We start from the raw sequence: 14,384 nt of genomic DNA on the forward strand, positions 1-14,384 counted from the left end.
ATGTTTCCGAGCTCCTGTTTGGTTCCCTTCTGTAAGTTTCTGCCATTAAAATACCCTTATTTCCACATGTACCTGCCCCCGCCTCTTTGCCGCTTTGGTCCTTCACCTCAAATCATGACTAATCTCCTGTTGTTCATTGTCTCTTTCCTGGATTATTTTGTTTCTGTTCATGCTTTGCCTGCCTAAATCCATGACTCTATCTGAGAACGTCTAATTATAGCTACTATCTCCTGTTCCTTGATCTTTATGGGGTCAACAGTAAAAAACGCTATTGTGGGTAGGAAAGGAGCTTTGGACTCCTTTCCTACCCACCTCCTTTCTGTGAGGTTGGCTGTGCTAATACGGGATGTCACGCAAATGATTGTGGGATTCCTTATGGCTCCTTGCCGCTGGTAAGGGACATTGCGAGGTTCCTATGCTAAATGAGCAGTGAGAGGATCATACAGGCTCCTTTTCCTATCTCCTTCCTTACTGACTGCACCATTCGGACAGCACGTATCATGGCAACCACTGACACACTTCCACTTTGGCTAAAGAGTTCTAACTCAAAAGACGTTTTCGGATGCAGCCTATACCTGTTTTTTTTCTTTTTTTGTTTTGCCCATGATACTTGTCTAATTTTCCTTATGTCTGCCTTGATCCCAACCTGAAACTTTGCTCAAATAAAAAAATATATATTTTTATTAAAGAAATGTGGGCTTAATTAAATATATGTTTCAATACCTGCCTAAAGGTTTTTATTTAATAAAAAAATGCACTTTTAATCTGACAAACCAGCCTCATCAAAATGCATACTGCAATTTAGTGAGATGTACCTGTATATGTTCATATGGCTTAGAACATCTGAATTACTCAGTTAAAGTCCTGATCCAAATCCAAATGACAATCTGTGCCAAGACTTTGAAGTTACTTATGAAATTATGCTCAGCTCTGTTTTGGTCAATAACTTAAAAATGTAAATAAAAAACATTGAAGTGTGTTGTAATGCAACGTAGAGCCGAAAATTCAACTGGTGTGATTACTTTTTTCCTAATTTCTGTTTGCAAGTAACTATGGAACATCATAACTGGGATACAATTCTTGGACTTAGTCATCTAAGCATTGTATTGTGACTTTCAGTAACAATATTTTTTACAGTTAAAATATGTTGGGTGAAAAACATTGTTTTTCACCCAACATTGCTGCTTTATGCCTCATTTTTGAATGGAAATAACCACATAGACAGGTTAAGAGTTGTTGGGTTGAGAAGACCAGTGTAACTTATATAATACAACCATGTAAAGAGACTGGTTTTAATTTTCTTTTCTGCTGCCCAACCTGACAGTGAAATTTCAGCAAGAAGTCCAACTACTCATTTGAGCAAAGAAGCCATAAAGCAGTTGAAGTAAATGAGAAAAAAAGTACCACTTTGAGATACTTTTCACAGTGAAATGCATTACTAAGTGCTCCGGGTTGTTTATATATCCTGTATAAATCTGTGGTCCACAGTGCCCAGTGAAGCATGAGGTGGAACCAAGCACATGAGTTTATGGGTGTAGAGGGCAAGAAAGCTTGATGTCTTCTGTGAGAAAGAGAGTAAAGAGGTCAGCAAAGCCAAAGAGGTTTGGCTTGACCGCAGGTCTTAAATGTAAAGACTTTTCTTCCTGTGGTTACTTTCTCTGCTTCCACATAGGCTCTTTGGCATACATAAGTGACTGTGCACCCTGACACACTTTGAAAACAGCCTCTGCGGAAAGTTAATGATCGCAAAGTGTGAGTAAGTTATAGCATTAAACTCTGCAGACCCTCGGAGCTGTCCCGGCCTACGGTAGAAGTACATCATACTGGTATGATGTCACCAGCTCATGCTAATGGACAGGATGTCTCCTAATGTGCTAATCGCCCTATAGTGGGTACTCCATCGTACCCAGGAGTACGAACTGTCTTTATCGCTTATAAGATAAACATCATTAAAAAGTCTGCCCCTTCTTTGCGCGGCTTTTCTTCACTGGTCCCCTTTTAGCGTATGGAAACTTTGACGTGTTCTGGGAGTGCAATTTAAAAGACAGAGTAAGGGTTCCTGGGATTTCTTTCCTGTTTGTGAGCCGCGTAGTCACGCTGTGAAATTATTTGACTACATTTTCTGATTTTAGTTACCAGGTGTCCTTATTAGTGAAGAGCTCTGTGGGGGGTGTCGAGGCGATGAACTCTTGGGATTGGGAGGAAGCAAAGCTTAAGTCGGCAGTTGAGAAAAGTGAGAGGGGTGCCGGGGGTGAGATCCCCTCCTGGCGAGGAGCGGAAGCGTGCAAACAGGACTGAGGGGTGTGAGGGTGCCCGACAGACACTTGGGCTAATCTGAGCCGTCAGATCTGTCTGCTGCCGCTCTGGAGCCCGAGGTGTTGTGGAAGTGTCTTAGGTCCACATGGTAGCAGGAGAGAGGATGAGGAGGAGAACAAGGGAATGACTTCAACAAAGCAGGGGGACACATAGAGAAAAATCAGCCTTTTGATCCTCATCCGCAATATGTTCTTAAAGGGAAAATTTGGACTTTTTAAAGTTTTGCTCTGTGAACTCATTAATAGTAAAAACTATACTTGCCCGTGATAGACACATAGTCATATCAACATGAGTTTGTAGCAAAGTAAATAAATCCTCGGAGCAGAGAAAGGCTAAAATCTAGTCAGGTCCATGTTTTAGCTGATTTTAGCAATGCAAACCAATTTAAAATGAAATGTTTTTGTACATCGGATATAATGCTATGATAGCATATATTTACCATTTACAGTTAATGCCAATATTATTCATACCATTGGCAGTTTTAGAGTATTATTTGCTTACCATAGACATCGCGCAAAGAGTTAGCAAACAACATTGTGCCATGCGTGAACACATTGGGTCAATAAAGGATTTTTAATTTGGAGTGTAGCCCCACAACACAATAGATAGATTCTTTATTGTTTAAAAATGGGAGTGTGTTGCATGCCCTGCTAGTCATGTAGTTCCTTTACAATATGCTGGGTTTCCTTAGACATGTTTTAAACCAATCTCTGTATGATTTGGGTTGAATTGACTTTGTAAAGTGCCTTGAGATGACGTGTTGTGAAGTGGCGCTATATAATTGGATACATTCAAAGAGAGTTTTTCCATGTTATTTTATATGATAATACAAGGACTATGAGAGAAATAATTAATATATAGGGGTTCACAAGCATGGGTCGCTTCAGTACATTGTGTGTGAGGTGTTTACTCTCACGCTGTACCCTATGGTATGTAGTGCACAAGTCTGCTGTAAGTAAAGTATACATGGTTAATAACATGGGGTCTACTTCTGCATAATATTTCAGAGGGTTTCAAACTAAGGTGATTTTGATTGAAACGCGAATAAAACTATTCATCATATTATAATAAGTAGGTATGAGCAAGTTATAGACATCAAGGTATAGTATATCAAGGTCTTAAATATAATGATTTCAAAACAGCAAAAAAAAACAAAAAAATCCCATCATCCTTTTGAAATAGTTTATAATGAGATGCCAGAAAAAGTGCAGGAGTGAAGGGTGTGCTTTCTGGTTGTATAGCACATGGAGTTACACAGCACTCCCGCTCCCCCACCTGCTGCTGTGCAGTACCAATCAGCTGCTGAGAGGAGGCCGCTACATTTTTCTCTTGCTTAAAGCAAAGGCAATTTGCGCTGTTGGAAACATTTCTGTTTAAGAAAAACAAGCACACTCTTGGTGTGGAAACTAAATAAGCACCACCCATGACTACACTTGGCAAGCAATCTATTGGGGTTTAAATAAAAGCAAGAAGATTATTTTGTACAGTTTGGTTTTTTTCTGTTTTTTTTGTTGTTAATATAGGGATGGAATCCAACCGTTTAGATTTTGCTTAAGGTCATCATATTCTAAGAATATCAAGCTGGTACATACTCAGATAAACGAGTTAGCGCAAGTCCTTGCATTGTAATGGTTATCTCACACGGGATTTTACTTTTATACACCTTTTAGACAGGTTTCATGGTTGTTTGAAGGAAGGAAGTCTGATCGTGTGAATCCATCGCTTCAAAGAGCTATTTCAAAGATTGCTCATTTCTTTTTATAAAGCTATCCTGGGTAACTCATGCTGACTGGGAAAATATTACCGGCCGGAACAACAGGATATGGTTTAGATCAGAATCATTCAGAGGTGAACATCTCACGAATATACATTGATTTGATGGGATAACTGTGTGTACATCAGGGGACACCAAGTAGCCCCAGAGGAACACATGTGGCTCCCAAGAGGCTTTTATAAAAACTGCACAACCTGCCAGTCCGCTGCATCTTAAAACTTTATTTTATTCTGTTCCTCTTCCTGTTTATTCACACCTGCATTTATATAGATTTAAAAATGACAATATGCCACATATCATGAAAAATATGTTTATTTTAAATGAAGTTAAGGTGAACTCTGACTCTTGTAGCTCAAAGGTCAGTACTGATAGCCCTTCGTATGACACAACACCAATGAAGTAGCTCTCAGTTTCAAAAAGGTTGGTGACCCCTGGTGTACATTGTTCTTAAAATGTTGACAAAAAAATAGATTTGACAGGCGTGGACTGATAAATTCTGGTGTTTTTAAGTGGAGGTGTAAATTATTTGTTGCCCAACAAGTTATTTGTGTGCTCTTGTGTGACAAACACCAAAAAAATAAATAAAACGAAAACGAATGGGACTCGCCTCCCATCTTTCTTTTTTAGTAGAGTATTAGATTTTAATTGATTCTAAACGTCAAAACTTTAACACCTTATCCAAAGCCGTTTTGGAAAACAGGGCACAATAACGGGGCTAATATTTCAATAACATGAATGAAGTACATTAACTGTAAATGTAAAACATGCACATCCAGTGGCGTACATCTGTCATGTTTTATGGTTAATAAAGACCCAAGCAAAGAGACTAGCTGCGGCAAAGCGAGGAGCAATTTAAAAAACAACCAGCAGAGCTTGCGAGGGAAACCCACGGGAAGAGCATGACATGGAGCACAGCAGACTAAAGGGAGGAACAAGCGATGAAGAATGACAGCTAGAGAGCTCACATAGGGAGAAAAGGGTGGTGAATGTGTGCCAGTGGGTGCAGGTGGGCTAATCAGGGGGATCTGGAACAGCTGCAGAGAATAAAACAGGGGTATTGATTAATTAACATACAGTAGAGGTAACTGAACTATAGACACAAAGTAAAACTACACACCAAGTGGGAACACTAACTCTGATCTTAGAGGATAAACTAAATACGCAGAGAAAAGAACACAATAAATTAGTGTGAAACTAAACTTAAAGGAATGAACCAATGTGGAAACACTTTGCTAATAGTGGGGAACACAGAGAAAGGAACCGAATTTGGAAAGACTTTTCAAACATAATTAAACAAACAAGGAAAATATCCAAAGACAAACACTAATGAAAATGCTAAAATCCAAACACCAAAGGCTCGTAAGAAGATCATTATTTTGCACTTGCTCATCCACTTTGAAGCATGTACCAGCATTACAGAGAAACAAAAAGTCTGTCTTTGTGAGGAAAACAAAAAACAACCTTTGTTAAATAAGGTTAGCTTGTTCTCAGAGAAAACTGTGACATTTTATAACAAAGGAGTCTAATGTGTTAAAAGGGTATTACAGAGCAATGAACACAAACAAGCGCTTCCTTTATTCACTTCAGCAAAGGGAATATGAGTCAAACTCTGGACAGCTGTGAGGGTATTAGATTTACTTTTTTTATTTTTTATTTTACACATTACGTTTTTTCAGGTATCTACTGGGGAATTATTTTTGTATATTTGCTGTTCTGTAGATGTTTCAAATATACTCTACACTCTCCATTACCATACATTGCATTTGAATCCCAGCGATAAGTTTCAAGTAACGTGAAGTGGAATTACAGAAAGGAAGTTGTAACCATAAATGGAAGTTAACGCAGGGCTCATTAAGCAGTCCCCCCTCATGGTTACCATGTGCATGATAAACTTTTGAAGGATGAAGCAGTCTCTGTCATCTCACCATGTCTGAGTGAGTGCGCTGACTTGCACGTGTGTGGCCACCTCACAGTGTAAGCTCACTTTTCTCTTTGCATGTGTCTGTTGTCGTCTCTCTAATTATGGATTACGGCAAGCCATAATGATTGTGTTACTGCGCAGTGACGCACGGGAGCCGTCACGTTACGGGCTCGCAGGGTTTGTGTGTGAAGGAGCTGTGACTGAGTTAAATGTCGACAACTCAGAGAGCGAGGGGCTCGCATGGCATCACGGGGTGTGTTCGCCAGATTGTTGGTGTGTGTGACACAGGTGGGGTGATGGCTACTCACTTCCTTCTACAGGAAATCATAAATGCACCCACTTAGCTTTACCCTTGCCTCTTCCTCTCATCTAATGACTGCCATACTCCCACCATGGCCCGTAGGAGAATGAAATAGCAAGCAGAAGCTTTATTGTCCTTCACATTGTGCTGATAAAATCCATACATTAAAGGGTGGGAATGAGTCAAAACATTACTTTGTGAGTTATAAAGCAGTGTCCAGCTGTTTTATGAGCAACAAAGTATATTTATATAAAAAAAGCTTTGCTTTTAAAAGTGTGAGGCTGCTCAGTAAGCTGGAAAACTGGTCTGGCCTTCTAAACAGAGACAGCGCACCTGCGCCGGGCGATAAGGGGTTGGAGGGGTACCAGGAGAATAAGAGGGCCATGACAGGGCCATGGAGCTGTGAAATACAGAATATAAAGTGAGTGTGAGAAAGTCTACTCAGCGTCTACTTTCCTGCAGTGCGATTGTCTTTGAAGCCATAAATGCCAACGTCTGTACGCCGAAGGAGATTTTCCTTCCCTCGGAATGGCGTGCTTGGGATCTTCCTGAATGCCATCGTCTGTTGTTTGGGTGATTTCCTCCTCACTTGTCTAAAATAGGATGTTTGGTTATTAATTCAAATCCACCTAGGGGCAAATTCTATACACCTCAAAGAAGACCACCTGCATGCATTAAATGTTTTGTGTTTTTCACTTATTACATCTCCAGCCAGTAGGGAATGAGGAACATTACGGATTCAGAGTGGAAAAAGATAAGGAACCTTGTCCATGTCAACTTTATTAAACTTAGCAAAACAATCAGGAAAAAATGAACAGAAATCGTTCTGTTTTCTGTTCATAACCATCCATTGGTGCTCACCTGTCAGCATGTTCCTCCAACACCTGGCAGATGCTGTTTAAGATGTTTTCTCTGTTTTTCTCACTTGGATTTTATTTTAAAACATTCTTTTCTTACTTAGTGCCACTAGATACAGTGCTGTGAGAAAGTATTCTACAGTATTTATAACCTTTGCAGTGTTTATTTTCCCTTACTTAAATGTTGTTGATGGAAGTAAAATGTAATATGCAAAAATAACCTGAGTAGACACAAAAATCAGTTTTAGCTCTTGATTTCATTTATTCACGGACAAATGTTTCAAAACCAACCTAATCCTATGTGGAAACGTACCCCCCCCTCCTTTCCTGTTAAAACATCAATTAATTGTAATTGATTACTAGCAACACCCAGGTTTGATTGGTGACAGTTCTTTAGAATAAAAAATGTCTTAAATAGTACCTGCTGGTACATAAAAGACTAAGCCTCAAACTTTTGAGAAAATATTCTGTAAAGTGATGCGATAAAAAGTGGAACTTTTTGTAAAGCGTGGACAATGCTTTGTGTTGGTGTTAAACTAGCAAAGCATTTCAGAGAAAGAACATCATACCAACAGTCAAACAGTCAGACTGCTTTTCTGCTTCATGACTACTTGCCATAACTGATTCATTCATAACCTTGAGTTCTGCTCTGAACCAGAAAATCCTGAAGCAGAAAGTCCAGCAATCAGTTCCTGACCTTCAGCTCAGGTTTTGTAGCAGGAGTATTATCCGAAACACAATAGCGGCTCAATCTCTGAACGTCTAAATAAATAAACAAGTGAAATGAAGTCAAAGTCTAGATGTAAATCTGATTGAGATGCCATGACATGACATTATATAAGCTGGTTTTTATTAAAATACCTCCCAGTGTGTTGATTTAAAACAATTATGCAAACAAAAGTGGTTCAGGGAAACTACTTAACATATTCAACGTGTTCAACTGTATTCTGTGGGTTTACAGAACATATCTAATTTGTTTAAGTGGGATTTGTTCACCAATGATGGGAAGTGTTGAATATCTTAACTGCCTGTCATACAGTCAGTTAACCAAGTTTAAATGAAATGTGCAATGTGCCAGGAAAAAGTGGGCTTAATTGTATATGGCGCATCAAAATGCAACTCTACTGAGGGCCACGTCCGTGTTTGGAGCGGCTCTGTGACGGAGGCTTTTTGAAAGTGATCTAGAATGTGATTTGGCAAAAAGGGGACTGGAAAGATGAAATAATTGATACTGGTTTGAGAAACGGATGAGAATTGACGATATTGTGTCGTCAAATGCACATAACATTGATGATATTTGTTTAGATTTGAACTACTTGTTAAATGAGTTCACTATGTATCACGGTGAATTGAGGCAATGAGAGCCTAAAGCAGGACTATCAGGAGGCCAATCACTGCATTTTAGTTACAGCTGTAGGTAACAAGCATGCCATTATTAAAAGTCCTTGAACTGTATCAGGCATTTATGCCTGTGTTAATATCGTTGTTAATGTTGAGTTAAATGCAATTTTAGTGTTTTGGAACATTTCAAAGACTGTTGCAACATTCAAACCGTGATTATAGTGACTAAGACTCTCTGTATAAATGACTGAGGAGTAACTTAGGCCTGTGAAGTATGAAACTATTTGTCCATATAAATCCCCGCTGGCTGAAGATCACGGAGAAGCAATAATTGTGTTTGGTTTGCAGGAGTTAATGCAAGACTTAGAAAAGCACCAAGCCTCTGACTGCCATATGGCTGTTTAGTTTTCAGTTTGCTGGAGAACGGGGAGGCACTGGGTTGAAATAACATCTGATCAAAACCTGCAGGATCAAAACAGATGTAGGGTTTGTATACACAAATCTTTAAACTGAGCTCAGCTTTCAATACGCCTGTATACGTAGCCGTTGCTATCGCTTCAGTATCCCCTCCTGATACATTTGTTGCATAAATCATTTCTAAATAGTTTTTGATCATGTTAAAAAAAAAAGAAAAGAAAATCCACAGTATGAGCCCCACCACATATACCATGTATAACCTCGATGTCTGCCACTGCTACAGTATTTAGGCCACTGCTACTCATCTATTGCGGGAATGACCCCCAAAAAATGTACTTACCTTGGGAAACTGAGCGCTTGTAAACCCCCTTGATCTTGTGCTGTTTGTTGAGTGGTGGGCTCTTGTCTGGTGGCCTCTGGCTCCTGGGGATATGTCAGGCTGGCCGTGAGCTGCGGGGGGCTAAACTGGGGTCTGTATAGGCATTCTTCCCTCTTGACTGCTAAGAGACTATTGGACCAGGTGAGATAGCAATGTACCTGCAATGTGCCTACCTTAGCCTTTTCAAGTTATGGCTGCTGAGAAAGACTGGTACCTGCGATGGCTGAAGAAATACTTATTTTAGACCTTTGTACAGCCCAGCAAATTGTTGATCAAAGTCATTGTAATTTCTTAGTAACAATTCCTACTCATTGAAAGTAAATTAGGAAGAAATGGCGATTTATTTTATTGGCAGAAAGAAAATGAAAGACTTTTTCAAATCAAAATTACTTGAATGTGACTGTGGTGAAAATTATAGCTACACAGAAAATCATACGATGAGCTGCTGAATGGCTGTCCGTAGGCAAAGGGCTTTTGCCCTGTGGGATGTCCTGCTGTGACTTAAGAGGAGCAGGGTTAAGGGAGGGGGTTTACTGGGGGTGCAGGGGGGACTGGAAAGCAGGGATGTGGCAATGATGAGGCAGAGGGGAAGGGGGTACAGCAAGCATGGAGCCCCGAACTCATGAGAACCAGATGAAGCGCAAACTGGATGACTCTCTGGGGCCATGAAAGGAAAAGAAAGGGAAGAAAGCGGCTCATAAAACTGTCAGAATCTGCTCAAATCTCTCTATCATGGTTCAGTGTTCGCCAGATGCATTGCTTCCAATGCAACGCTTCGTGAATGTTTCTATCATCAGTCAACATGTGTACTGCATACCTATCGACGTGTCAAATCTGGCACCGATGTAGAGTCTGACAGCTCATGTCAGGTCCTTATTGACAACTGAGTTTGAAAGGGAATATTTAATTTTACATAAAAAAGGCCTCAAAACATGCATTTTGTTACCCAAGAGGCAGTAACTCATGACCACACAAAAAGCTATTTGACTTCATGTAAGCTTTTCGCTGATTCCTACCTCATAAAGCGGGACTCCACTCGGTCTGTTTAGTTTGGGAATGCTGTCTTATTTTTGTTTTTGTGCTTTTTCTTTGCAGTGGAGCACGATAAGGAATTCCTACCAGTGCGGCGGCATCATCGAGAGTTCAGATTTGATCTGTCACGTATCCCAGAGGGCGAGGCCGTCACCGCTGCCGAGTTTCGTATTTACAAAGATTTCATTCACGAAAGCTACGATAATGAGACCTTTCGGCTCAGCGTCTACCAGGTGTTGGAGGAACATTCTGACAGGTGAGCACCAATACATGGTCATGTGGTGAAACAGCTTCCATGTTTCCTGATCTCTGGCTCTGGAACAGTGTTTTAGTGTTTATTGTAAATAGCAGTATTTTTTCCTCCAAAGTGACAGGTCATACAATAGGTTAGGCCAAAACTGTTGTCCAGGCTTGTGCATATATTAGCACCAGTTAGATTTGTAGTAAGAGTGTGTGATGTTGACACTTAATTTTCTGTCTAAAAGTAAGATGATTGTGCAAAGATATAATATATCCTTAAAAAAAGTATTCCCTCTGAATAATAAAATAAAAACCTTCATATTTTGATGTATATACAGGCTTTTGGTGATTTTTTTTCTTCAAAAACATTTTGGTTGTGTACGTGTGTACTGCACATCTGAAGATTATCAAAACCAATTATAGAAAGTCTCACTACCGCTACGCCAACTCTGGCTTTCTTTGCTAGAAACCACAACAGTGATGCTGTTTCCTTTGTTTATTTTTTGCTTTTTTTTGTTTTACCCACATCTATGTCACTATTTCCTGTTTCACCACTGAACTTCAAATATCAGCTAATGAAGATTATGAGTGAGGAAAGGATAAACGGTGCCAAAGAAAACATGAGTTACCATCATTCTGGATTATATTTAAGCCTAGTGTTGCTTTAGCCAAACTCATGATCTCCTTCTTTTCGGTTGTGATGTTAATGTTGACATTATGGCCACCTTCTGGTCAAGTATAGATATTGGTGTATTTGATTGGAATCGTGTATAGAGGTTAGATGCTGGTTCTTTCAAAACAGAAAAAAATAGTATAAGATAATAATAAAATTTCCCCAGGTATTGCACTTGAGGCCTAAATTCAAAATATATTTGCAGCTTCCTTTGCTCTCCTCTTGTGTTCAGGACCAACATTAATTTAATTGTCAATCCTGTTTTGCTCAATTTACCTGTTCACAAGTTTGCAGCAGCCATTCTTGCTTCTGGTAAAGTATGTTTATTTTTGGTTGAGCAAATGTATTTGAGCAAATCAGACTGATTATTTCGCACTCTGGTTTGACTATTATTCGAGTAATCCAAAAACACTGAGGCTGTATTTTTCATGGGACCAAAGCAAGGTTTCAACCTAACGTTTACATCCACTAACAAGTGTGTAGCCAAGAAGTTCTACATGTTTCAAGAATTGCGGAAAAATCAATACGTTTTAGCCAATTGCTATTTTCAATAATGAAAAGGCCATTTTGGTTGTTTTTGTTGAACATTTAACTTAATATTGACATAAATCCTGTCCATCTTTTATTTAGTTATCAGTAAACATCATCTGTGCCAGTAAATAGGCTACAATACCGCAAAAAAAAAAAAAAAAAAAAAAAACTTTTAATAAAAATAAGAAACCAGAGCACTTTAATTTTTGGCAGCTTTTTTACACAAAGCATTTCTGAATTGATGAAGGCTTTGCCAGAAGGTGTATAACTCTGTCCTCATCCGCTCCTGAAGTTTTTTTTTTGTTGTGCGGAGGGAACAACACAGTCATTTATTCCTCTGCCAGGGAAAGGCCGGCATACATGAATGGGCCAGGACTCTGTGACACACTATCTGCTCAGTCAGAAAATAGGTCGGGATGCATGAATGCCCACATGAAGAACAAGGGATATTTACTCTGAAATGGTGAAAGATTAGAAAGCGCAAAGTTCAACGCTGGACAATAGCATTGACTTGGATACGCACGAAAGCCTTCACTACTTTTCTCACTGTTTTTTTTTTTTCTTTTTCACAGCTGTGTTTTCTGTTTCTCTCTCTCCACTGTTTGCTTTCTGGTTCACCCACTGAATTCCAGTCAGTGACGGACTGTGTGTACCATATGAAAGGAGCACCCGTTTATAAAGCTATTATTGTCAATTAGGAAAATGAAGTGGTCCCCTGGGCCTCACCATCTGGAGCCCTCCTCACCTCCCTCCATCACTCACTTTGTCACACTACACTGACTCTCTCGCTCTCTTCATTCCACGACTTTTTGCTTCAGTCATTTTCTTTCCACATCACTGTCCATATCTAACTTTGAACTTCGTTTTGGGTGTCTCTTCAGGGAATCGGATCTCTTTCTGCTGGACTCGAGGGTGATCTGGGCAGCCGAGGAGGGCTGGCTGGTGTTTGACATCACAGCCACCAGTAACCACTGGGTCCTGAACCCTGGCAGGAACCTGGGGCTGCAGCTGGCCCTGGAGACCCCAAACGGTATGAGGCATTCACGTCAGATCCTTCTTGTCACATATAGGACACGGAAAGGCTTTTTGGTGTTACGGTGGGATTTTCAGACAATGGAATACTAAAGAAAAAGAAAACAGTGACAAATGTAGAAACAAATAGCTCATAAAAGGTCTGAATTTGAGTGCATGTGGAGGCCATTCTCAATGCTGAGAGATTTAGAAAGGAAACATTTATGGGAAAAGGGTTTCACACCTGTTCAGACAATCTGACAAACTTTCAAAATGAGCATTAAGTGCTTATTTATTTCAATAAACATTTTTTAACTTAGTGAGATTCATGAAAACACAACTGAGAACAATTTTTGTGCCATTAGAGGCCTTTATCTGAAAGTAGGCTGAGAGGAAATGGGGGTTGAGAGAGAGGCGGAGGACAAGCAGCAAAGGTCCACGGGCCAAGACAGGACTGTTGCCTCCATACGTGTGTAGCACGCATTATCGCTGCACCCCCACAGCGCCTCCAAAAAAATCATGCTTGAAAAATTGTGGTTGTTTTGGTTTTGATGTGATTAAAAAAAGTGCTTTCTGATGTGCCATTTTTTTCTTTTTTGTGTTGCTTCTCTTTATTGTTGTTCTGAACAATGCTTCATGCAGTGTTGATATGTGAATTGTCTTTTTGCTTTGCCCAACAAGCTGTCTGTATTGTTATTCAACTGGTTTCTCTTTGTTCTCTTGACCAGTTTTTACTTTATTATTTTAGTTTTATTTATATATATATATATATATATATATATATATATATATATATATATATATATATATATATATATATATATATATATATATATATATACATGTCATTATATCAGATGTGCTTCCAGTTTTTCCAGTTGAGTAGAAAACCAACCAAACAAACAAACAAATAAAAAACTAACCAAAAACAGGGGGAAGGGGGGGGATTTCATACACAACACAGAAAAGTTCAGCGAAGTCGACCGAGCACCAACAGAATGCATGACAGGAGCAAACAAGGTCTGATATAAAAGTGACAAAACAGGGAGGTTTAAATGCTGTGAATGTTGATTACTGGAAAGCAAAATAGGCTAGTCGAATTGCTGGATGAGGAAAAGCTGAGGGAGAGCAGGGAGCTGAGGCACCTCTGCAAAACATTGGATAAATCAGGGAAATTATAGAGAGCATGACTATGGAACAGTTGTCAAAACAAGAAAACATAGATGTGCATATCATCACTACGGCACAGTCCACCCATCCATCCATTGTCCACCTGTCATGCACAGGAATAACAGACAAAGCATGCAGAAAGATCCTAGGCCGCAAATTTAACCCAAGATCCTTATGCTACAAGGTAACAGTGCTACCAACTACCGTGCAGCCAACATGGCAAAATCATGAAGAGCAATAAAGCAGCTCCTCAAACATGGTTTCCACAGGGAGCCAAGCAAATCACATTAAACCGTGAAACCTTTTACAGAGAATTTGAGTAAAGAAGATGAAACGGAGGAACTTGTTTCCTTATTGAGTTGATGTTCCCGATGTATGAAGGGTGCCCCACTGCTTCACTACTAAAGTCCTGGAGCTTGTT

The 14,384-nt window shown here is 39.6% G+C and overlaps 1 protein-coding gene across 1 annotated transcript in view; it reads left to right on the top strand.

Annotated features, from left to right (window-relative positions):
* The window catches only part of bmp7b (bone morphogenetic protein 7b), a 42,981-nt gene that overhangs the window by 20,299 nt on the left and 8,298 nt on the right, over positions 1–14,384 (top strand). Inside the window, exons 2-3 of the mRNA XM_012871398.3 lie at positions 10,402–10,594; positions 12,664–12,812. Coding sequence (XP_012726852.1) covers positions 10,402–10,594; positions 12,664–12,812 — 342 coding nt within the window. The remainder of the gene's footprint in view (positions 1–10,401; positions 10,595–12,663; positions 12,813–14,384) is intronic.

Source organism: Fundulus heteroclitus, chromosome 1 (assembly GCF_011125445.2).
Source record: "Fundulus heteroclitus isolate FHET01 chromosome 1, MU-UCD_Fhet_4.1, whole genome shotgun sequence".
Lineage (NCBI taxonomy): Eukaryota > Metazoa > Chordata > Actinopteri > Cyprinodontiformes > Fundulidae > Fundulus > Fundulus heteroclitus.